This window comes from Micropterus dolomieu, linkage group LG01, assembly GCF_021292245.1.
Source record: "Micropterus dolomieu isolate WLL.071019.BEF.003 ecotype Adirondacks linkage group LG01, ASM2129224v1, whole genome shotgun sequence".
NCBI classification, from domain to species: Eukaryota; Metazoa; Chordata; class Actinopteri; order Centrarchiformes; family Centrarchidae; genus Micropterus; species Micropterus dolomieu.
Window position 1 is genome coordinate 5,050,331 of NC_060150.1, and position 26,641 is coordinate 5,076,971.

The 26,641-nt window shown below is 40.4% G+C and overlaps 1 protein-coding gene across 1 annotated transcript in view; it reads right to left on the reverse strand.

Annotated features, from left to right (window-relative positions):
- Nucleotides 1-590: 590 nt before the first annotated feature.
- Nucleotides 591-26,641, reverse strand: part of LOC123974001 (transmembrane protein 47-like) — a 96,227-nt gene continuing 70,176 nt past the window's right edge. Inside the window, exons 3-5 of the mRNA XM_046054417.1 lie at nt 5,484-5,545; nt 1,424-1,466; nt 591-616 (exon numbers count right to left, since the gene is read on the reverse strand). Coding sequence (XP_045910373.1) covers nt 591-616; nt 1,424-1,466; nt 5,484-5,545 — 131 coding nt within the window. The remainder of the gene's footprint in view (nt 617-1,423; nt 1,467-5,483; nt 5,546-26,641) is intronic.

Consider the following 26,641-nt stretch of genomic DNA (forward strand, 5'->3'; position numbering starts at 1 on the left):
GCAAGTAAAGTACCAGCTGTGGTTGGTAAACAAGAAAAAAAAAGTTCAGTTTCCTGCCCTGATGACAGATCCTCGTATATTCTTGAAGTGCCTCTTTTTATGGTTTGCTGAGTAGCAAATCACACTAAAATCAGACACGACGCTACTTCACTGCCAGGCATCTCTCCGGCTTTTTTTCTCCATATTTCTCACGCCTGCCGATACCAAACCTTCCATCCCCTGCCATAACTCGTCCACCCTCCCCTCCTGTTCCCGTCTGAACCTTTGTTTTCCCCTGAATCCTTTTCCATTGCTTCTCCGCACTTTTTCCTTCATCCTTCGTATCCTTTCCTCCTTCCCTCTCTCCTTTCATTTCCTCGCCTCCTACAATCTTACTTCTCCCCATCTGCTGTCTCACAACCGCTTACTCTCCTGAGGCCTGTGTATACGTGTGTGGGAGAGACTCATCTCTCTAGGATGGGGTACTCATTATGCTTCAGTGAGTTTGGATGGATGAGGGGATCTCTTCCTCTTCCTCTCCCACATATCTCTATCCCCCCCTTTCTATCTTTTTCACCTCCCTCCAATTTTCTCCCTCCGTCTTTCTTCTCTTAGTCACGGTAGAGGATCAGGCAGGCTGGATGGGGAGGAGAGGAGAGATGACAGGAGCAGAGAGGTGGCAAAAGGAAATAAGGGGGGAAGACAGAAAAGTGGAAGGAAAGAGAGAAGGGTAGTATGGGTGACTATGTAAAAACAAAAATGTAGATGCCGAGAGGCTGAGTAGGGAAAGCTGACTGTCCAAAGAATCTAATATCCAAATGCTGCGTTTGACAGTTTATTGCCGATACACCGGTTGCGATACAAAAATTATGATTCGTTACGTTCATTGTGGCAGCGACCTCTAGTAGCCATACAACGCAAACACACGACATAGACTGTCACATATTATAAATAGCCTTAAAGTTGTACTCTAGTGGATGTCGGTTGGGTGGAAGGTTAGCAACTTAGCCGCCTTTCACCTGGAAGACCAGCGTTTGGTTCCCATTGAAACAAGATTGATTTGTTTTTTAAATACAGTCAAGTAGCGTTAGCTAGCTAGCTAACTATGTTAGTCTTAAAGGCGTTGACAGCCCCCCATAGACCCTTACCCCAACATTCACAGGGGTGTGTGGGTAAACCTAAGTCAGTGATTATATGCATGTCAACCGTTGAACCCAACAGCTGTGTACATCGGTTCCCCTCCTTACTGTCAGTGCGTTCTCCACGTGTTTATGTCATGCGACGCAGGTCACGAGATTTTCAAATCGTAGGTCCGGTCGGGACAAACGTTCCCGGTAGGTGTGCTATTGTAGGATACGCTCATTTGAGTCGTATTTGGCCACTGTGTGACCCAATAACAGTAAGCAACCATAAAAGGAGTGTTTAAGAACCCCACATCCCTTACCTGACTCCTGCAGGTAGGGTAGAGAGAAGAGGAGAATGGAAGGCTATGAAAGGAAAGGAAAATGAGAGGAAAGGAAAAAGAAAAGGAGAGGAAAGGAAGGAAACAAACAAATAAGAGGACAGGAAATGAGGAGATGGGAGAAGAGGGGAAGAGAAGGAGGGTGGAAAAGTGGAAAATGACAGGGGGAGGAGAGGGGAAGGAAGAAGAGAAGAGAATATCTCAGCAGCCTGTCCCCCTCCTGGCTTTAATCATCTGGTTTAGATCATACTTTCTTTCAATAGGTTTACTCACACATACACACAAATGAGCACCAACATGCATGTACGCACACACACACACACACACACACACTCACCTCACCTAAGTCACCGTCACCATGGCAACGGCACACCTCTAGCACTCTTGTAATCAACTTTGAAAATAGGAATAAAGCGACGTGTTGGCACGCACATGGAATAAACACACCAGCACAAACAAACACACACACACACGCATAAACACAGAAATTTAATTAGAATTAAATTCAAAACAAGTGATTCAGTCCCTGTGTGGAGGAGGGGGGCTAACTGAGTTATAGGACAACAAAGCGCACTAGACAGCAATAAAGTATCAAGAATAATAGTCCATATTTTCTTTTAAAAAATCCCAAATACAGCATGTAGAGTCACGAGAAAAAGGGAAACCTGAGAAATGTGCAACACTCTCCTGCCCCCGGGTTTTGCTTTATCCTAGCTTTCTCTTTGTCCAGAGAGAATGAACGCGGCGGGAATAACCTTTGTGTCTGTGTGTTTATTTGTGTGTGTCTGAATCGCAGCCGTAAAAGGAAATGCCTCGAAAATTGTCCGTGACTCTGAGAGACAAACAGAAAAACAGCCCCAGATGAAAGGAGGTGGAGGACGCTGCCAGCATTGAAGAAAAAGAAACACCCAACAACAAATCCTTTCTTCCTGTAAATGAAAACAAAGCAGAGGAGGGGAGTTAGGTTAGGACTAAAAGAGGAATTGAAGTGGACAGATAATGAAAAGACAGATAGGTGTGGTGCATGAGGCCTGCTTTTCCCTACTCCCCCAAACTAGATCTCAGACCTCTTCACTTCTGTCAGTCTCTTTGTGCATGATCAGTACCTCACATGATGTGAGGTGGAGGGCATTTCATAACACACGCAGAGACCTCTTTCTGGATGATAAAGTTTCCATTAAGAGTCCATTTGAAAAGCAAGAGACAGAGAGAGAGAGATGTTCCAAGGATCAAGCTCCTACAGATTTTGTAGAAAAAAACTGAAATAGTGTTGCATCATGTTTTCTTTGTTGTCTAATCCACTGAATGTCTTTTCGGTGTACATGTGTCGTCCTTGCTGAACCACAATACGAGCAGGTTGTAAAACTTCTTTATTTACCTCCAACTTTCTCTGCAGAACAGACAGTCCCAATGATCCCAATCCATTCTCTCACCCATAGTATTTCCTTTTTTTTGTCATTTCATGTATCACTTTCCGAGTGTGTTTCATGACGAAAGGTTATTTTGAGAAAAGCTCGTGCAGGATTCCTCCTAGTGAAAGATCTTGCAATGTGTGAGCCCCTGTCGCTGATCAGCCATGTAGTGTGCAAACAACAACAACTTCAAGATTCCTCATTAATGGACAGGAAGCAGTGTTGTGTGAACAGTACAGCCATCTGATGACTTTGAAAGTCATATAGTGTGACCAATGCACTTGTTTTATTATTAGAGAGACAGGGTTGGAGACCTAAGCTGTATCTCAATCTGCGTTCTTTTCTGTACTTGTGTTCTTGTGGACTTGTGAAACGTCATCAGTTGCAGCCAAAGTACTGTTCCAATTCAAAAGTCTGCATCTAGTCAAGTACAGTCATCAAGTCTGCTGCTGAATGACTACTCCCATGCCGAACTTACCGCGTCCAAGCTTTAAGGTACTGAAGTCCGAACTTGGCGAACTTGGTATTGAGAAACAGCCCTAGTGTCTCTCTACAGCCTGGGCCTGGGCAACCCACCTAAACAACCACATTGGACCGGTGTAGGACCCCAAAGCTTCATCATGCCATGCAGTGTTAGCCATTTACACTACATTTAGCTGAAAACCTTTCCTGCCTGTTAATTATAGAGCTGACAGCACAGAGCTATACTGTATAATGAACCCTGTGGGAGACCATCTACAGTCCTGCAGTCACCCTTCACTGCACACTGCCATAGGTACTGTTCATTTATCATGTTATGCTCATGGGGTGATCTAAGGTGTCAGCAGAAATAATGTAATGTGCACCTAAGGTAGTAGCATCCCTAAGCATAGGTTGACATTGATTTGAGTATTATGTTGGATTTTCTTTCTAATAAAGGTGACGTAGAATGCTCATTTTCAGGTTCATACTTGTATTTAGGGTTTCTACTAGAAAATGTTGACATGCTTTAATGTTCAAAAAACACATTATATGTCTCATACTGTCACTGCTTCAGCACCTCTTTTCTCTCTCTCTCTTCTGAGCACTCAGTTTTAGCTCCTGTTTTTTTAAGGCCCCCCTCCCTGAAAGCCCACTTGCTTCTGATTGGCCAACAAGCACAGAAGAGGGACGGGGCTTGGCGTCACTGCTATGCGAGACTAGCCCTCACACTGATTACTGTACAAAAACACAACTTTATTTCTCTGGTTTTACTGAAGCTGGATCAGAGTCTGACGGAGAAAATAGTGTCTGGTTTTCCCTCTGATGTCCTCCGGCTCCTCTGCCTCCACTTTTGCTGATTTACAGAGTTTACTGGTTACTTTAACAGCTACCCACTGCTTACAGCAGCTGCTACTAAATTAGCTACTGAGTTAGCTGTGCAGCTAGCCGTCTTATTGCTGATTTTGCCCGGACTGGAAGCTTGGTGCTACAGGGTTGTGTTGGTGTTTACACCTCTAACATTAGTACAGAATCTTTGGACCGCTGGTTCAGGGCCAGCTATTAACAGGAGCTATTGTTAGCAATAGCTAACAATTAGCAACCTGTAGCATTAGCACCAAGTAAAGCTATCTGTCCATCAGGAAACTTTATAGATCACAGAGATGAGGAAGAGGACATCAGAGGGACCAGAAAATATTTGCATTTCCTTCACAACCATAAAAGCGCTTTCTGTGAGACACACTGCACAATCTACAGCTCTATAAGCTAGTATGGTCGCTAACTCTGGAACGCAGGCTGGTCTATGTAACTTTGAGTGCAAACATCCGTTTTTTGGGGGCATTTTGGATGTGGAAGATTTACATATGAAGTAGGAAACAAAGGCGATTGAGGCTCACGGTATGTTACATGCACTGAACTCTTTTTATTAAACCATGCCAAAGGGAAACACAGCTTTCCATTCTACGGCAACTTTAATATTTTTCTTATTCATATTGGTTCAGCACTTGATTACTTTCTTGCTCTTGCTTGTCTTAGCTTGTCTAGAGTGTCTTGACTAAGCCAACATTACTATGAGAAGTGATCTCCTCTTGTTACATGTGCATATTTGACTATGCATGACATTTCTTCTCTGTTCATTACTACCACATATCCGAGAGTTGTTGTCATGACACTTTTGTGTGTGTAAATATTTTATTATCAGAGTCCCTGAAGCTCCCAAGAACTGGAAGAGCATCTATAGTATCTCACAAAAGGGCATACACCCCTCCCATTTTTGTAAATACTTAACACTTGTACTCACTTTTGTTGCCAGTGGTTTAGACATTAATGGCTGTGTGATGTGTTATTTTAAGGGGACAGCAAATTTACACTGTTATACAAGCTTTACACTCACTATATTACATTGTAGCAATTTCGTTAGTGTTGTCACATGAAAAGATATAATCAAATATTTACAAAAATGTGAACTCACTTTAGTGAGATACTGTATGTGAAAAAAATGACAGTTTCCAGCCCATGTTCGTTTTACTACATATTGCAATGTAGTGATGAGAGAAAGGGATCACTGTGTTTGATCAGGGATACGGCGGAGAGTCTACTTAGAGACTCTGGCAAGTCCAGATAGGGGATTGAGCATATAGTGCAATACAGTCAATAACAGAATGTCTTACCTTAGCCAACTGTGAGTTTACCCATTTTGTAAAAGTCTTCTTCTGTACGTCTTCTCTTTCATCTGCCGGAAGAAAAAACACAGACAGTTAGAAAAAAAAGACACATACACACACACACACACTTTGATAAATACCAGTACATTCCAGACTCTAATTGTTCTGACTGACTGGTTCATAATCTCAACATGTTTAACTGTGTCTCTTTGGATATCTGAATGCAGGCTTCTGTCTCTCTCTCTCTCTCTCTTAAACAAACACACACACGCACAAGAAACGCAAGTGGTGCTTAGCATGATAAGAGGCTCCTCTAATCTGGCTCAGGGCTAATTGCATCCTCATCATATCAATCAGCACGCCACTTACAGGCCTTCACCGCCCGGCCGTCACCGTCACTCTGCAAACTGGAGTGAGTCTGCACAGTTTCCATTTGTTGCTCTAATGAAATGACCCCCCTCTCTACTATTTAAAAATCATTACTGTGATCACAGTCATTGTGGCGCTGCTTGCCATTTGCTACACTTCAACAAAACCAGACGCAATCAGAACAAAACTTCATTACTTTGTATGGAGTAAATATAGTAGATGCTGTCTGATAAAGTGACTCAGCTAAGCAGAAGTTGAGTTTTCTCTTGCATTCCTGAAGGTGTTTTAATTTTCTTCTGTCAATCATTTAGAGAGAGTAGGTGTTATTACTTTGTATCCAAGGCTCATTTTGGAATTTAATGTGCTCTATCAATTATTTAGGCTTCTGCATTGCAGAATTATCTAATAAAACTATAGGTAAGAGATATTTAAAAGTTCACAATTTGTACCAGAAACTTTCTGCCAAAGAAAGGCTAATTACTCATAGACTGCATTCTCTTAATAACCTCTCCCAGTGAGCTCATGAGGAATACAAAATGCCAACACCTGCTGTAGTAGAATTGAGCATTGGCTAACAATAGAAAACTCCCATATGGTAGCTGAAATGATTTTGAAGCAAGGTACGTTCAGTCAAAATTCAGGGACAAGGACAGAACACCACTATATGCTGTCAGTTAATTTCTTTCAGCCAACTGCGATCTACATGTTAGCAAATGTTCACACTAAACTAAAATACTGAATTTAATGATAAATAATGCACAAACAATTAAAAAAAATTCCTTTTGTATGTCATAACTGGAAGTATATGAGGATTCACTATTGAAACAAATTACTGCATTTTTGAGGTAGACCAAACTGAGTCTACAACCATGCAGCTCAACAACAAGCAAATATGCTCGCAATGAGAATGCTGCTGTTTAGCAGGTTTAATGTTCACCATCTTAGTTTAGGCTGTAAGCATGACAATACTTGCCAATAAACCAAAAACCAAAGTACAGGATAAACTGACATTTTGACCTGATAATGATGCTACATGAAAAGTCTAAGGATCACCAAAGTTATTACAATTTATCATCTTTGGATTTTGACTACACATAATGCAAATAACTAAAGATATAGTTGTCAAGACATTCCACTCAAAACTACAAATGTTAAACTCATGGTGACACTAGAGGTCTTTACAAATTCCATGCCTTTTCTTATTTCTCAGCGCTACATGTTCTGCTGTTTCCTCCCATAGGTAATCTTCGCCGTCACTTTTGCTATCCCACCTGGTCAGAGTCCCTACATTTACACCTCTCACATCACCCCATCTGGCCAATGATTTTTCTGTCCAGGTTCCCGAAAGAATTTTTGCTTTTCTCCTATCTTAATACGGGTCTGTCTGAGTGAAACAGAGAGATCTTAATGCCTTCTGTAACCAACAAATAGTCCGGAAGGCAGCAAGTATTTTAGCCTCTCCAGGACATGCTCTGGTAGGTGAATTCTCTCTGTTGCCTTCTGGGGATCGTCATCCATTACCTGTGTACAAGACGAACCACCACTCCAAATCTTTTATCCCTTCAGCGATCAGAATTTTAAACTCCCTGTAGGGTTCTTTTGGGTGTCAAATGTGCACATACTGGCTGCTTGTATGTTGTGAATGTTTTGTGTGTTTTGTATGTACTGTTTGCAAACATGCTGCTCTAAACTAATTGCCCCTAGTGGGATTAATAAAGTTAATTGAATTGAATTGTTTAGGACAGAGTGACAGACCGCCATTGCCATCTATAGAACCATGCTGCTAGTATGGCTATAAAAGGGGACTTACTCAGGAACAGAAGCATACAAATTCTATAGGCAGTCTCCATTTTACAATTATTTGTGATTTCTTTTCTTGACACCACCCTCTGGCCATTATTACATTTACTTCACCATGCTTGCTAAAGACCACAACTAACACTTTGGTTTTCTTAGTGTAATTAACTCTTAGTCTTGTTCATCTGCAAAACAGAAAATTCATATATATATATATATAAAATATTAACTTTAGTCACAGACACACATTTTCCACCTTCTGAGAGCTTTTGTGAGCTTTTGTGGAAATACAAATTTCAACTTTCTCAGGAACAAAGAAAAACAGCCCTGCTTTCACAGCTTCACGGTTGGGCATTTTCTGCTTTCATTGCTTTTTTAAAAGGATTCAAAAGGTCCAAGGTTGTAGGATTCCTTTAAGGGACTGAATAAAATGTAATCTTTCAATAAAGTTAAAAAGTGAGAATCTGGACTTTTTTCCTCCAAACAGTGATGATATTAAGAGCTTTATTACAAAATGAGAACTGAAACATTTGACTTGTCTTAACTTAAAATGACGAGAACCCCAAGACATATGCTTATTTACAAGGAACACATTCAATGAGATACTGAATGACAGTGATGTAATGTACATTTAGTCAAGTACTGTAAACATCCGAGGTACTTGTACTTTTACTTGAGTCTTTTCATGCCACTTTCTATTTCTACTCCAATACATTTCAGAGGGAAATATTATACTTTCTATTTTACTACAGTTATTTCAAAACACATTACAATGTTTGCATACAAAACATATACAGATCGTATAAAATATGGATAGAGGTTTTTGTTTTGTACATTTTAGATTTAGTTCAAATATTATGTACATGCTATCGGAGAGTTGAGTTCTGTAAAATATTTTGAAGGAACGTGCAATTTTACTCACAAAATGGCGACATACAGACTCCTTTCATACTTGCCATATATCATATTCTCTTTATGTTGAAGCCCCTGAAATTTTGTATTACATCAATCAAATAGTGTATTTTTAGCCCAAAGTAATGCACATCCGTATATGTATACTTAAGGATACTGCCTGGTGCCCTCAAAACCACCCATTTTCCATTTTCTTTTCCATTTTCAAGGGGCAATAACGAAAAATATAACATGCTTGTGCCTTTCAATCATTTGGATTTGTTGTACACTGTTTTGTTTGTACCCCTACCAGGCGTCTTGGCTCTAGGAGTTATGTGTCTGAAGATAGTGAACCCTAAATAAAAACCTCTGCAAAATATTTTACAGAACTTATTTTTTGGTCCCAAATAACATTTATAAGGTTTGAACACTTTTTTAACTGTAAACAAAACACACGTGATGTTATAAATTTGTTAATTGATTAATCAAGTAGTCAAAATTACAAAATTAATTGGCAACTATTGATAATAAGTAATTGTTTATGCAAAAACATTACATGGTTCCAGCTTCACATATGTGTTGATATGCAACTGTTCCTTTTTATTATCTTTTTTATAATTTAGATTTTTGTAAAATTAGTTGGACAAAACAGGCACTGTGAAGTTGTCTCCTTGGGCTATGAGAATTTGCGATTGGCATATTTTCAGCATTTTTCAAACCAAACAATAAATCAAATTATTCGAGAAAATAAGTAGCAGATAAATTCATAAAGAAAATAATCATTTGTTGGAGTCTGATACAAAATAGTTTTGCTTTTGTAAAATAGTTTTACAAAATTTGCTCCACCTTAACCAACTACAATAAATCCTGCTTTTACATTAATGCATGAGTAAAAATAATCTAAAGTATAACATTCTCAGGAGTACTTTTACATTTAATACATTTAATATGTACATTTTCATACAAACCTTTACTTAAGTAACATTTCAGTGCAGGACTTTTACTTGAGTTTTGTCACAGCATGGTATTAATGCTTTTACTAAAGGATCTGAATGCTTTCTCCACTACTGCAAATGACGATTTTCAAGAAGGGGTTGTTTCCCAAAAACAAATAAAAAGTGTATTGGAGATGACCACATGGCAGGGACATTACCCTCCACTGTACGGGATGTTTTCTTCTGTAGCAGAGCAGCGTAGTGTGGCCTGTGACATCCATTACAATGGAAATGACGACATGATGACTTATAATAACACCTCTCGCCCGCCTCTCTCATTTGACTGGAAATGGGGTCACCTCCCATTACTACGGGTAATAAATTACACTCTCTTACTGAAACAGAACATCAGGTTAAATATTATACCAGCCCAGCTAACACTACTCTTTCAGTGTGTGTGTGTGTGTGTTGGTGTTGGTGTGTAAGTGTGTGTGTGTTGACACCGGCCAGGCATTGACTAATGGAGCTGATAATGAAACTTCTCCCTTAATTAAAAGGTCCCACGTTGAGCAGTGCACTGTGGTGAGACGCTGGACACACACACACACAGGTACACACACACACAAGCGTGCAGTCTTAAGAACACTTTCACACACATGCATGCAATGTGAGATAATAGCAGACCGAGCGTTGAAGTATGAATGAAATTGAAGCATGTAGCAAACAATCTCATTTAAAGCAGGAAATCCATTCACATCTGTGTACAGCGTGTGTGTATATGGGGGGGGGGGGGGTCTGTGTGTGCCACTGTGTTCCCACGATGCAGGATTCACTTCTCTATGCATTAATGCCTCTGAGAGTGCAATATTGTTCTGGGTGCACGAGTGTTCAATGAATGTATTTTCAGATGCTGTGTGAGTGTTTGTTTGTGTGTGTGTGTGTGTGTGTGTGCGTCTGCGGGTGTGTGTGTGTGTGCATCTCTGTATTAAGGCAATTTCTGGTCATTTTAATATCCACTGTTCTTTTCATAGACAAATTATTTTAGGATATTTTAGTTACAAAGTATGTCCATCTCTCTGTCAATTAGTACCTTTAAGTGCAAACTAGTGTCCCTGTTCTATTCATCTCGTCTAGCGTTTCCACTTAAATGTAGGACAGATATTGACAGTATTTCCAGAAAATTGGCCAAAGAAAATGTGAATTAATGATTGGTTTACATTGTGTCGCCTGTCTCTCTCTTTCTCTCTCTCTCTTTATTTTGGAGGAGGGGATGATTGCAGTGGCTTTGGGCACCTGGGCTAATTGCCCTGTAGAGTATTTGGGACGGTTTTCTCATTTTGCAGGGAGCTGCTGTCAAGACCAGATCAGACCTCCCTGCGGCCAGCTCCTTGGTCTTCCATTTAGTTTGGTTTTCTTTGGTTGGACTGTTGCGTTGTGGTATTTGTTTTGTTTGCATGCTACAACACCTCCACACATACACTCATGCAACCATCATCCTGCACAGACACTACTGAAACCACAGACTACATACCTCATACATTAATTATGTTAATTTGAAGTAGCTATTGATTTGGCTTATTTTTGGTAAATAAACATTTGTTAACCATTTACCATGGTGTGTCTCCCTTTTGTTCTGGCCTTTTGAGCCAGGTCATAACAACATCTACTACAGTTATGTGAAAATTAGGAGTTGGTTCGTGAGAATATATGTTTCCACCAGTCTCTGTCAACTGAGGTGTAGGAATAAGTAGGCTCTGACTTGAATCCCCCTACAATATTGCATGATCAATATTTGTTCTGGTTGGTTAGTCCACTGTAATATCTCAACAACTATTAAATGGATTGTATTGATATTTGGTACAGATATTCATGAACACCGGTGATTTTGTTGGCCCCCTGACTTTTCTAATAGCACCATCAACCTGTCACTTATCCAACACCTAATGGATGAAGCATTGTAAAGGCACGCTTCACCTGCAAAATGTCACTAAAAGAAATGTAAAATGACTGTTATTGCTCGTTCCTGTCCATTTAATGAATTGAAAATGCCGGCTGCAGCTTACTATCTTCATTCTCAGCATGTTGCTTGCTCATGGCGCAATGTGGTCATTAATGGAGCGCAATCGGTTGTTTTTGGCAGCTGTCATTCCCTGAGCAATCATCTGAATTTATAGCCGACACTATACAGAAAATTCCTAAAATGGCCCAGCTCTTGGCCCTGTGGATGAGCTGACATCCTTACTTTCATTTTTTATTTCATATAGATCAATAGAGTTTTACCTCTAGGTGAGTTGAGGATGTTACAATATGATCTTATCCCCATTTTGATCATATTATATTATGATGATTGCATTGAGCACAAGTGACATGGTTATTCATGTCCTTACATACATGACTTTTTCGCAGATGTGTGAGCAAATTAACCATGCAGTTATAGAATGTGAGGCAGCCAGAAGTCAATTAATTATTACAGCAGTGGGTTTATTTTATGTAAAATGCATGCAAAAGGTGTCCACGGAACAGACCTTTAACAGTACATTGGACATCAGCACATGTATGCTTTCTATTATATATGAACATCGTTGTGCGTCTGAGCGACTGTGCGTAAAATTGCATATATATGTGTGTGCTGTCAGACAAAGTGAGTCAGTTTGTGAAAATTAGCAGGCGGGGCAGTAAGAAGTCAAAGACTGATGGAAAGAAAGACACAATCAATAGCCCATTTAAACCGATGTTCTGCTGCTGGTACCTGCGGCAGCTTCACTCACACACACACACATGCACGGACATACACACACATACACACACACACACACGCACGGACAAAGTTATGCATGGACACAAACATATATACTCATGACTCATGTACACAGCCACGTGCATGTCATTAAAGTGACTCATCAGTATCAATAGATTAATCTTAGTTTGAAAGAGGTGTCAGACTGAAGAGAAAGAGAGGAAATCAAGAGGAGACGTGGTAATGAGAAGGAAAGGAAATCCCAGGAAGAGAAAACAGATTGAACAAGGCCTGAAACTAAAATAAAGACAATGAGGAGAGACTACAGGTAGAAAGGAAATGAAAAACTAAAATGTAAAATAGAGAGCAACAGAGAAGAAAGCCAGACAGTACGGAGAGAGCAAAGTAAAGATAGATGGTACAGCTCAGAGATAGATAACGGCAAGGCAAGTTTATTTGTATAGCACATTTCAACAACAAGGCAATTCAAAATGCTTTACATAAAACATAAAAGTAACATAGGGAAATCGGGGGAAAAAACAACACATTGAAATATAATTTTTAAAAGGGTGAAAAAGAAAAGAAAAACAGGATAAAATAAATTTTAACGAGTTAAATAGGAAATTAAAACAGGACACTAAAAGTCACAGTGAAGTATTGACCTAGAGCCATTTGATTAAATTAAAAGCAGTGGTCAAAAGAAAAGTCTTCAATCTTGATTTAAAAGAACTGAGAGTTTCAGCGGATGTGCAGTTTTCTGGGAGTTTGTTCCTGATATATGGATCAAAAAACTGAACGCTGAACGCTTTTGATTGTTTAGTTTTGACTCTAGGGACAGAAAGCAGACCTTTCCCAGACAACCTGAGAGGTCTGGATGGTTCATAACGTAGCAGAAGATCAGCAATGTATTTTGGCCCTAAACCATTCAGTACTCTATAAACCAACAGCATGATTTTGAAATCAGTTATTTGACAGACAGGAAGCCAGTTTAAAGACCTCAGAACTGGAGTGATGTGATCCACTTTTTTGGTCTTAGTAAAAAGAAAAGAGAACAGGTTAAGAGAAAGAGAAGCACAGAAACCCAGAGGACACAAAGTGAAAGACAGAAAAGAAGATGGAGCATCAGTCTCAAACAAGTTTCCATGACCAGAGGCAAGGCTACAGAAAATATCTATGTGACAGCAGAAAATCATTTTACCAAATTGAAAAACAGCCTCTAAATGTACAGTGTTGTAGGAATTGAGGCTTTGGGACTCCAGGTAACACATAATCAGAGGATGTGGTTACATGACACACCACAACACGCGCAGTCTGTACTGAACACATTTATAATCTTGGCTCATATTTTCTGGAAAACAAGCAAGTTTTTTTGTTTGTTTTTTTGCCTGAGATGAAAGTGTTTTTGTCCTGCTACAAAATCAGCGTGATTGCAGCGAATTTGAGGTACAACAGAATACAATGCAAACCAGCCTGGATTTGATATTGCATTCGGAAGCTATCCTCTACTTGATCAAAAGATTGTTTCTCAAAATGTGCTTCCACATCTCGGAGAAGATCAGCTGAGTTCATATAGAGCGGCATATCTCAGCCCTGCCATGCCTTTCATGTTTATATCACAAAACGATTGCTTCAAAAGCACTGGAACGACTTCAACACACTCTGTCAGTGGCTTCAATAAGAGTGCCACTTCTTTAGACATTAAACTGGCTACATAAAAACACTGACCACTATACAAACAAAAAATCAATGTCCTGTGTACAGGAGAGGCAGCACTGCCAGGTCTGGAGTGTTGTTTCCAGGTACAAAAGTTGTATAAAGCCTTTTGCGTCTGCATAGGGAGCGTGTGGCTGTTATAATCTTATCAAATGTTATCGAATGAATGGAAAATTTACTTCAAAGCACGGATCACTTCCTGTTGGCTCAGAGGCATTGCGAGGCTACCTAGCCGACCAAACACAGTTCTAACGGTCCACGTGGCCTCGACGTGTACTTACATTTTTGAGGAGGTGTACGCCAGGCTACGGCGCAGGCTACGGCGCAGGCTACGGCGCAGGCTACGACGCAGGCTACGACACAGGCTACGACACAGGCTACGGCATATAGGCTACGACACAGGCTACGGCATATAGGCTACGACACAGGCTACGGCATATAGGCTACGACATATAGGCTACGACACAGGCTACGACACAGGCTACGGCATATAGGCTACGACACAGGCTACGGCATATAGGCTACGACACAGGCTACGACACAGGCTACGACACAGGCTACGGCATATAGGCTACGACACAGGCTACGGCATATAGGCTACGACACAGGCTACGGCATATAGGCTACGACACAGGCTACGACATATAGGCTACGACACAGGCTACGACATATAGGCTACGACACAGGCTACGACACAGGCTACGGCATATAGGCTACGACACAGGCTACGACACAGGCTACGGCATATAGGCTACGACACAGGCTACGGCATATAGGCTACAACGCAGGCTACGACATATAGGCTACGACACAGGCTACGACATATAGGCTACGACACAGGCTACGGCATATAGGCTACGGCACAGGCTACGGCATATAGGCTACGACACAGGCTACGACATATAGGCTACGACACAGGCTACGACACAGGCTACGGCATATAGGCTACGACACAGGCTACGGCATATAGGCTACGACACAGGCTACGGCATATAGGCTACGACACAGGCTACGGCATATAGGCTACGACACAGGCTACGACACAGGCTACGACACAAGCTACGACACAGGCTACGACACAGGCTACGCCATTGAGTTCTTCCCACAGGCTGCTAGCCGTCCTACAGTGAAGTCAAACACATGTTGATTATGAGCCTTTCTAGCTGAAGATAATGGAACAATCTCTATGGTTGCGTTCAGACTGCAGGTGACCCAAATCTGATTTTTTTTACTCATATATAACTCAGATTTCTTTATAATAGTGTGAACAATCCAAGTCACATTGGAGCGGATCTTTTCCAGTCTGGATTTGGGCAACTTTCAAATGTTGTCCAAATCAGATACAGGTCGTTTTCTTTTTTAAATGGAACCTCAGTCTGGACAGTCAGATCGGAATTCATGCGACTCTGACGTCACTCAGGAGCGACTGTCGTCACAATTCTGCGCCAGTGGGAGCCGAGGTGAACAAAGAAGCTCAACAAAATAATTATAAATACATCTCTCTATCCTCTTCCTCATCCTTGTCCTACTTTGCTCATGAATTCCCTTTCTTCCACCTGAAATCAACTTAAATTTAAATCATAGTTGCCCAGCTCAATGGCCTTCATATTTACTTCCTTATGACAGTGTGCTGTGTGTGATGTTGTATTATTCTTTTGTGTATGCGGGTCACTTTCAGGCCTTTGGCCACATCACAAAGGAGTCTTATATGGGCCACATTTACAAAATAAAGTGAAAAATCAATCTGTGTAACGTAAAGTGCGCAAATTACTAATGCGGGGAAAAGGCTTTATTGAAAGATTTCTATTCACCTATTGCTTCATACTTTTCAGAACAAAACTCTTCAATTGATCTCAACATATACTTGTCTCTGTTCCCTGGAGAAAAATGCCTGAACACCTCCTGTTGAGAAGGAAGCGGCACTAGCAACAGTACTTTGAGTTAACTAGACAGTCGGACAGGACAGCAGGAGACAGTCATCAGACCTGCGGCACACCTAGCGCCCGCCAAACCTCAGCACTTGACAAAAAGTTAAAAAAGAAAAAAAGGAAAAGGAGAGTGGAGCTGTGTGCACACACAACACAAGCGGCAGCATCAAAGCAGCTGTCCGGCTAATAGAGTCTGCTGAAACTAGGTGGGAGGGGGAAGTTTGATCCAACATGCAGTGTACTTTCAACCCATCAGTTTCTCGGCTAATGATGGCGAGAGAAACTGGAATGTTGTTTTGATCCGTCATGGAAGCCAGCTGGGGCCTGTCAGCAGAACAGAGCTCAGTGAAACTACAGAGGCTCGGGAAACGATTGGACAAACAAAGTCCAGGAGGTAAAAAAACCCCTGAGCTCTAACCTCGACTAAGTAAAGAGCTCACCGTCATGAAATATGGGTGAAGATTTTGTCTTCCTAACATAACGGGTGATATACAGAGGTGGGTAGAGTGGCCAAAAACTAAGTAAAGTAAAAGTTTATAATAACAAGTAGTAGTCAAGATAACTACTTAAGTAGGCGTACAAAAATATCTACTGGAAAACAAACACTTTTCCACTTTTCATTTTAGTATATGTGGACATGACTAACATAACTTTAAAGAAGTGAATATATGTGTTTATAGTCAATTGACAAGCAAGTCAAATTAGTGAGATCCACTTACAGTATAGGCTTTTCACCAAATAATAAAACACTAACATACCATCTAAAAAGAAGTAAAAGGAGCACACTTTTCTAACTTACAGAATCGTGTGAGTAATCATTACTTTTAAAAACTATCTAACACATTTGTAGTACTAAGTAGAATATGAGACCAAGAGTAAACTAGCGGGTACAAAAAGTTTTGCAATCTGGCTTCAGCATGAAGCCGCCAGTCGTCTGCAGTGGTTCTAACATATTTCTTTGGGGCCGTCAAAATTACTTCCAAAAAAAGAGTAATTTTGTTTAAACGCTGACAGTCATGTCCACATAAAATATTAATTTGCCTTGCTGCTCTCACCTAGGTGTCAGTATGTTGCACCGTTTAACTGACCTCTACCTAACCGGAGCTAGCTGCAGTCTGTTAGCCCAGACAGTATGGCTTTCAGTATGTTTTAAATATAACACTAAACAAAAAAGAATATGAAGCTAAATATAATGCTAAAAACTACAACCTGGTTGATGTTACAGAAAGTGATGGTGTGATGTTTCATTCATCTGAGCCGTATATAGCAGACAGAAAAATTTATTCAAGACAAAATGAACCTAGAGAAGATTGTGGAGGACTTTGCGGCCCACATGATTCACAGAATGCCGTTCAGACAGGTGGGTATAATAAACTCTCTTCTTGTGGAACTGTGCAGCAATATATGTGTGTTTGTGGGCTCGCTCAATAATGCTTATTGCACCCTCCATGGTGAGACTTTTTATTTATTATCGTCCATTTTTGTTTAATTGTCTGAGTTTTGTCCTCTTTTATGGTTAATTCTAGTGAGGCTGTACAGACAACCTGCACGTTTCTAAGGAACAAAAACACAAGTGAGAAACACATTTACACAACATCACTGGCCAGTATGGCACAGCCTCTGAGGAGGAACTGAGCCCACACTTCAAACAGCACATAAAAACTTCCTGTTCTGTGTTGCTAGAGAAAGAGTTCAAAATAAATAAAAAGATCCAAGTTTCGACACAGCATCATTTATGTCCTCCTTAATGGCTTTTGCTTTCAAAGTGGAGAAGGACAAAGAGAGCACTCTCCTCAGGAAGCAAATACAAATCCATAAAAACATTTGAGTCATTACGTTCCATTTACATTTTAGGCATTTAGCAGATGTCTTACCAAACCTGCAAATGTTAAATAAGCTTAAGGTCTTGGTTCATCAAATTTGCAAACAGCCAAATAATAAGGAGGGAAAAGGCAAGACAGAAGGCAAAAAATCCAATGTCCCTGAAATAATTATGTATTATTAAAAAAGCAAAAAGCCAGATTAATGCTTGAGATAAAGCAAGAAAACAGCTAAAGTAATAGTCTCCTCAATATTTTTGATCAAATCTTGAACAGATTCCAGACTGTTAGTCTTGGAGAGGTATTTCACTAAAGCTACGGAGGGGTGCAGGGTGTCTCACACCACTGGACGCCGGTGGTGGTTTCTCAGCTTCACAGTTAATAGACCTCAGTGGAACTGCTGTAGGTAGCATAACTACTGTTTGCACCAGTACATTTAAGCTTTCATGTTGAACTCCAGAAGGAATTGAAGAAATTAGGTCCCTAGAGAGGACACACACAGTGTTTCAGACAGTGCGTTTTGTAATGGAGCCCTGAATTCAAAGTATGGCCTAGTTATTGTCTGGTCAGTCCCTGTGTCTTATCACCTGTGGAAGAGTGTAACACAGCACTTCCTGCACAACAGAGCAGCACTACTTAAGAAGTATTCAATATCATGTCCTGAACCTTTGGAAGCATGTACATTTTTCCTATTTACAGTACAAGAAACTTCTTACAAAAACAACAACAATGTTTTTTAGAGCATAAATCACCAGAAACTTAAAAAACAAATTCTGACACTACAATAGGTCATGCTGACTTACCACTCTTCACCTCTGCTGTGTTGAGATTCATAAAACCACAACTCCAGTAAATTTATATTCTCCTATCTCCTTTCCAAATGGAAGCAGCCCACTGGATATAGGCTTCTACTTCCGTTGCATACTAGCTGCCGGCTACCCAAATTAGATGCTTAATCCAGTTTGTTCACATGTACAGTTTGTACATTTAGCATATGTGTAGAAGTAGCAAGATCCCCCATTATATTGTCAGTCAATTCTGGATAGACTGGATTCCACCTGTATTACTACAACAAATGACTCTTATCAACATTGCCGTGCTAGAGACTTTGTTTCACCTCCTTAAAATCTCAATGAAATGCTCTCTGGGCATTTTTTTAATATGTGTTTATTTCCGCAAAAATACAATCATACTATTATTAAAACGATAAGTAATATGTGTTTGTTATTACCAAGATGCAGGCAGCTAATTGGTTAGCTAACAAAACAGCTATTAGTTAGCTTGCTGGTTGCCATGCGAGTACAGTAGATTCCAATGAATTTATCTTTAATAGCTAATCTGTGGATATTATTTTTGTGTTTACGTTAAGACAGAACCAAAAAGCAATTGAAAAGTACAATTAAAGTTTAAACTGAAAGCTCTAAAGAGGCCTTGTGCTGTTTCGCTGAGGGGGCGAGTGCAACATTAGCATGACCTGCGGTCAGAATGACCACAATAAAGAGAAACAGACCCAGGTTGAACAACAGCAGAAGTTTCCTTCAACAAACTTAAGTTGTTAAATACATTTTCTCAATAACAAGCAAATTGTGACCCAAAAAATAATGTTTCCAATCAACCAACCAACCAAGCAATCTAGTTTCACCACTGTTAAATGTGGAGGCACTGTCTACTACGATATGCTCATTATTAAGCAGAAGGGAAGTTAAAGTTGTGTTACACTGAAAATTAAACTATAAATCTCCATATATAAGCAGTGATTTCTTTAACAGCTAATGTAATCCTCTTCTGCTATGCAAATGAATTTGACATCACACAAAGGGTGACGCTTCTTTATCACTTGGCCTGCACGGGCTGCTGTGATACACTTGATTTATAATCTTCCAGCCATAAATCTTTTTCTAAGAACTCATCCTGCGGTATTTTACACTCAAGCACACCATTGTTAAATCACCTCCATCATGTCTGTATGGAATATGCTTTAGATTAATTTTATGGCTCAGCTGTTAGCATGCCAACCTTTCCGTAGCACTGCTGTATTCTCAGTGGAAGAGCGAAGATCACATTCAAATGAAATGATAATTAACTGAGTCTGACGCAAATGTCATTTACAGTATATCTGCCTGGAGAGTATGCAGAACTTGCACTTAAAATGTATTTATAATAGACTGGCACTTTGTGATAGATAAATTCATGGTAACTGTCCGATCGATCGTGGAGGCCAGTCTCAACAGGCCTGTCACCTTCCTAATGGAGCTCAGTGAAAGTGTAAGCAAAGAAGCCCCCGCGAGGGCAAACAAGTGATCCGTCTCCATTGTTGGCGTGGCCTGGCGCAACAGGCATGTTTGTCGCTGTTTTGGCACCGGCTGCCTAGCAACCGTCACAGCCATTAGCCACGGAAGGAATCTGAGACCAAATCCAATCAGATCAGGTCATTACTGAGAGATGAGATGGTGAGGAAGTGATGGAGAGAGGGAGGACAGAGAGGGGAGATGGCTGGAGAGAAAGAGAGAGAGGAGGTGGAAACAGATGAAGAGAGGAGAGGAGAAGGAGAGAGAAAGAGGGAGTGAGAGCAGGAGAGAAAGAGAGAGAGAGATACAAAGATGACTGGAAAGTGAGAGGCATGGATGACAAGCTGATGTCAGCCTCAATGTCAATTAGCAGCACCATACACACTTAGGCAAACACACTTATAAACTAATGTCAGCCTCAGTTTCACACACTGTTTTTTGTTCACCTAATCTAGAGACCGCTCTCTCTGCCACATACACACACACAAACACACATCCTGGTAGTGCACACATGGAGACACATTTTGCCAGAATGTAGCAGCCACCGAAAGATCCTCAGACAGAAAAAACTAAGAGCTCTGTGTGTGTGTGTGTGTGTGTGTGTGTGTCACATTTCAAACTAAGGCTGCCACAGATGTACTCCAGCCCTTTCTCTTCAGCTGGAGAGGCACAGATGGGCTGAACCACTGCTATAATGTTGTGTGTCAGTGTGTGTGTCTGTGTGTGTGAGTCTGCAGCTGTCCAGGAAAAAATACATTTACAAGCTCCAAAATGTAGAGCTGATACCCATCATCCGCAGCCAGAGAGCAGGAGAAAGACAGTGAGAGCAAGAGAACACAAGAAAATTGGAGAAGGGATGGACTGCGGGGAGGGAGATGGTAATAAAAAACAGACATGTACCATGCTTCAGAGAGAGAAACACTTTTGACTTTTACCCTGATTTACAAAAACATATCCACCAGCTGCCAATCATAGCAATGTACACCACACTGTTTTGAAATATAAAACAATAACCCCTCTAGACATTTCTGCCTCTCATGGACTCATAGAATTTGTTGTGGGGAAAAAAAAGCTTCAATATACAAACTTGCCAGATTATATTCAATCTTGCAAGGTGGAGAAAATCTACGCAAAGAGGTGTAAAGTAACAAAAAACGCAAATTACTCCATCCGAGACTGGATTCTGATTAGACTGGTTATCAATCAACCGTGTAACAAAAGATGGTATTTCAGGATTAGCTGCAGCTGCAGTGTACCAATTCAGCCTTTAAAGCCCCTGTAAACTGTAAGTATTGCTCTATGGCAATTATAATGTCTTATTATTTATTAAAGATTTAAACTTCCAAAAACTAATACTAAGTACCCAAGTTAATCTGTTTTATCACAACTGTGTGGGGGTTGTTTGATCAGTCTGTCATCAGGTTCTGATTACAAATTTGCTAAATTCTGATTGGTGCAAGGATTTATGTGGTGTTTTGCTGTTTTGCAGAGTAATGACTCCTGTTATTTTTGTTTGATGTGGTTCTAACAAATAAACGCGCAGTTACCTTTTTCATCCAGTGCCTCCCATCCTTACTTCCGTCACTTAACATCAATGGTTACTCCCTAATCCCCTACTGGGACGTAACAGAAGCCCATTGCGATCTTCTCACAAGAAATAGACGCTAAGGCATCTACACTACAGTACATATGGCCTTTTTAATATAGACGGAGATCAATTTTGATACGCAGCTAAAATGCTGGTGTTGATGGAGATCATATTAAAATGAAAATGTAGTAGTGTAGATGTAGCCTTAGTCCTGTAGAGGTGACACACAATCACAGATGCAGAGAAAGATGACAGATGAGGAACGGCCAGAGACAAAAAGAAGGGAAGGACAGACGACAGAGACATAGGAATGAAAAATAAAGCAAGGTAATGTACTATGCCTCAGGGAGACAAAGAGAATTAAAGAGAGAAAACAGAAAGAGAAAACAGAGAGGTACAGTAATAAATGAGTGTGACACGGGAAATATAAAAATTAAATGCAACATGTGAGATAGATGACTCAAGACTTATTTCCCCTGGCTGGTAAACCCCTGTTATACTGTACATCCACACCCCCGCTGATGGAAACATATGGTGCTGTGTGAGTGCGTGAGCAGACACTAAAGAGTGTGTGGGAAAACGTGCGATGTCTAACTGTGTCTGTGTGAAAGCGGTGCGTGACTGTGTGTGTGTGTGTGTGTGTGTGTGTGTGTGTGTGTGTGGTGTCCGTTACCTGCAGCCAAACAGAGTTAGGACAGAAAATGTGACTTGGGAGCAGTAATATTTGATTTTGCTGCTATTTCTGTAGAAATGTTGATGTCAACAAATTGACACACACACACAGCAGTGGGAATCTAAAGCTGCTGACAGACAAAAGTACTGAGGCCATTGCACCTGCTAAAGCAGCACATGGCTAAACCAACAGCCTTGTCACCCCCTCTCTCACTTTATTTCTCCCTCGATTCAAATCACTTGGTCCCTAACCAGCAAAACACAGTGGATCCGATCCACATGTGCATACCGACACAAAACACTTGGAATTCCCTACAGAACAATTCAACTGAGCTAAACAAACACAGATAAACAAACACTTTTTCGCTCTTGTTTATTCATTAAAGTTCGGAGTAAACACAAGAACTTTAGAATGAACAGCACCTTTATCTTCAATCTCAAATACATTTATTGGAGGGCAAGATTATTTATATTATATACATTTCATATATAAAGGCAACTAGGCAGTGAAAAAGGCCCCACTGCCTCGAGCTATTTCTTAACTTTTTTTCCATGCTCAACCATGTATACACATCTTCAGGGAACAATATAAGGCCCTCCCTCGCCCCTGCTGCTGCCTGCCTATTGGCACAACCTCAAGCAAGACACCAATACACAAATAACCCTGTTAAAAAAGATATATAAAATTTCAGTTCAATTAATTATATATATATATAGATAGATAGATTTGAACTGACTTAATGCCTGTCTAGGATTGATTCTGATCTTCTGCTTCGTTATGAGGTCTGTTTTCTGTCCCCAGGGTCAAAAACAAACATGGAGAAGCAGCATTCAGTTTTTATGCTCCATATATCTGGAACAAACTCCCAGAAAATTGTAGGTCTGCTTAAACTCTCAGTTCTTGTATATCTAAACTGAACACCTCTTTTCACCACTGTCTTTAATTGAATCAAATTTAAGGCTGTAGATTAATATTTTACACTGCACAGTAACTTTTACTGTCCCGTTTTATCCTGTTTTTATTTACTATGTAACTATTTTTGCTATATTTTTTAACTATTGCTTTTATGTTTTAAGTAAAGCACTTTGAATTGCCTTGTTGTTGAAATTTGCTACATACAAATTAACTTGCCTTGCCTTGCCCAGGCCAGCAGGATAAATCTGGGCGAGGAATATGAAATAGCAGCACTCGACCCTCCTTCATTACCACCACTGAGGTGGCCTTGAGCAACCCTTACCCCCAACTGCTCCAGCGGAGCTGCTCACTGGGGATGTACTGGGCAGCTTCAAGGTTTGAATATGTAGAACTTGGTGAGTGTCTCGGGGAACTTTCTTTCATAAATTAACCTGTAAAAAACAACAAAAAAGTGCCTTGCAAGTGGGCACTACATCACCAAGTCTTAAGCACCACTGTTGTAACACTTTCTGGTTTGACTTGATTGATTCACATTTAATAGAAATGTAATTAACAGATTTACATAGGATTAAGATGATTATATATCCATTGTTGTCTTTTGATTTAGATTCATTTGTAAAATATCTAAATATGAATGAAGCCTTGTTTACACTACACAATTTTAAGCCCAATGTGTTGGTCGGCGAGCTTGGTGACCGTCGGGCTGTGATCAGGGGAAAATCAGTGATCGATCGGCTGTCGCCAGTCGTTGTGTGTGAACTGGTGTTGTAGTGAAGACCGCCCAAACCGAGACCAAGACCAAGACCAGAGTTTATCGAGACCAAGTCAAGACCAAGACCAGTTCCCCACATTACATGACACACAATAAAATATGGAACGAGATCAGAGGTACTTCTCAAATTGATCTGAAAGATCCACATTCCCATTAAAACACCAACATACAAACACTAAGAGCTGAAATCAACTTAAGAATTGCGGGGAGAGGTGACAGTCGTTAACAGTAACAACACATTTTTAATAAGCGTTATTGGTTGCATTTGAAGCAGTACATTTTACATCCAATCAAAGTTAGGATGTTAACAAATAAAAAAGACGATGCAAAAGCAATTTATTGATATTCTCAAAGTCGTGGTCTTGACTGGTCTTGAAATAAAATTCAGAGACTTCAATGTCCGAGACCGAGACAAGACCAACGAGACCAAGACCATACAAAAATGTTCTTAAGTCGTGTAGTCTGCACGAGCCTTAATGAAGGAAAACTCACTCTTAGCAGTTTTGCAGCTAAGCACAATCAGAATACGTGAAAACTCTGCAAGTTAAATGTGATTTACTGTTTTGGATTTACAAACTATATTATTATAATTAATATTATTATTACAAATGACTGAAACATTTTTTATTTTGCAGCATGCAGAAAAGCCTTCAAACTCCTTGTCCATACGAAATGCCATTTAAGTGCTTTTCTGCTACCCCATCCTTTGCTTACTGCATGTGTATGTTTGAGTGTGTGTGCCACATGACGCGTCCCCACCTGTTCCAGATTAACCCAGTGTGCTCCTTTGCCAGGTAAGGATTAACCTCACTACAAACGCAGATTAAGCACACACGCGAGCACACACGGACACAGGAAGCACTCAGGCAGAAACACACACTCACAGTACAGAGAGACACGGGATAGAAAAGGTGCAGTGGAAAGATAGACAGAAAAAGGGGAGAAAGCGAACAAATAAGGAAACATACACTCCACACACACACACACACACACACACACACACACACACACACACTATTCTGTGACAGTGTCATGATAATTCCTATTGACAGATTACAGAGGCTGTCTCTCCACCGTAATATATTTTCTACTTCCCCACTGCATCCCTCCCACCATCTCCCATCTTTTTCTCATACCAATTTATGTCTTCATAAAAAGCAGACTCTCTTGTAATTACCTCTTCCATAAAGAAAAGTAATCTTTCCTCCCGCTGTGTTTTATTAGACAGGAAGCCTTGGAGGGCTTTTCTCTGCTCTGTGTCTTTTTCTGTTGACTCATTTCAAACACTAAACAAAAGCCGCTGCATTTGCACAGTTTGAAAGGCAAAACTCTGTAGTTGTCGATGAATATTGTCACCTTTTCAGACGTTTACACACACACACACACACACACAAAAAATCACCTTGTTTCCCAGTCAGACTGAAGCCTTTGCCACCGGGCAGCAAATGCTTTTCCAAGGCCCTCGGGTCACACCGCTTCCTCAGCACATCAAGACCACATCAGCTTTCAGTTGAAATCTAAGATATGAAAACTGAAGTTGGAAGCTCCGATTTTTGCTCTACCTGTATGTTTGTTTCACTGCAGCTGTCTCAATCTGTCTGCCAGTCTATTCACTCCGCAGGCTGTTTCAATTTCTCTCAAATTTCTCTCCTCTGCCGACTCATTTTCATCATCCAAGAGTGGCGCTCTGTATTTTCTCATCCCTGTAATTGGAATTCTTTTCAGATCAGTTTTGAATGGGAATTACTGGTACTGGCATCAGATTTAAGCTCCATATTGAGGGAAAAAAGACGACATATCAGATAATTGCACAAATCCAAAACTGATACGACCAGCAATCTGTAATACAGCAAAGCAAAATGACTTGTTATGTGCATTTGTACACACAGTTCAGAAGCATTTCATGGGATGCACGGCTTTTATTAAGGTACACATAAGATTCTGTGTGTGGTATGAATACCCAGAATCCCCCATCTAGTCTCAAATATTAAACTCATGTATGGTTGTATCAAAAACAGGTAGAAAATACACCCAAACAGCCAAGTCAAGTGCTCAAAGATGCATTTGGCATCATTAATAAGTCGAAATACAGACCACAATGGGGTAGGGAGCTTGAATTTTAAAGTAACAGTGTGTTTATTTCACTTCTTCAGACAAAAAGATTGATACCTCTATCATCTCTGTTGATCTCTGTGCCTCAACTATGAAGCTAGAGTCCATTAGATTAACGACTGGAAAGCAAAGGAAAACAGCTAGCCTGGCTCTCCAAAGTCCAAGAAGTTGCAGCATACAACTCCCTGGACAACAACGTTTTACATTTGACTAAATCCATAGTAGGGATGCACCAAAATGAAATTTCTAGGCTGAAGCCGAAACCGAATATAATGAAAAAAAATTGCAGAATACGTGTGCACTCCAAATTTAGGTGCTGCTAGCTTAATCGCCTTCTCAGAAACGAGTGACAGAAACACTCAAAGCGGGTCAGACCGTTTGTTGCCTTTTCTAAGTTAGCCACAGATGGAGTGGATGTGCTAAGAGACAATTCAGCAGAACAGTGTCTGTATGTCAACGTAGTTGTTTGGTAAAATTTATTTAGTCTTTTGACTTATTCAGCCGAAACACCGAAAGTGCTTTTATTGTTATTTTCGGACGATTAATTTCGGTGGCCAAATATTCGGTGCATCTGTAGTAGGTTGGGAATAATACAGGTTTAGTGTTATGTAAACACCCCCCCCCCC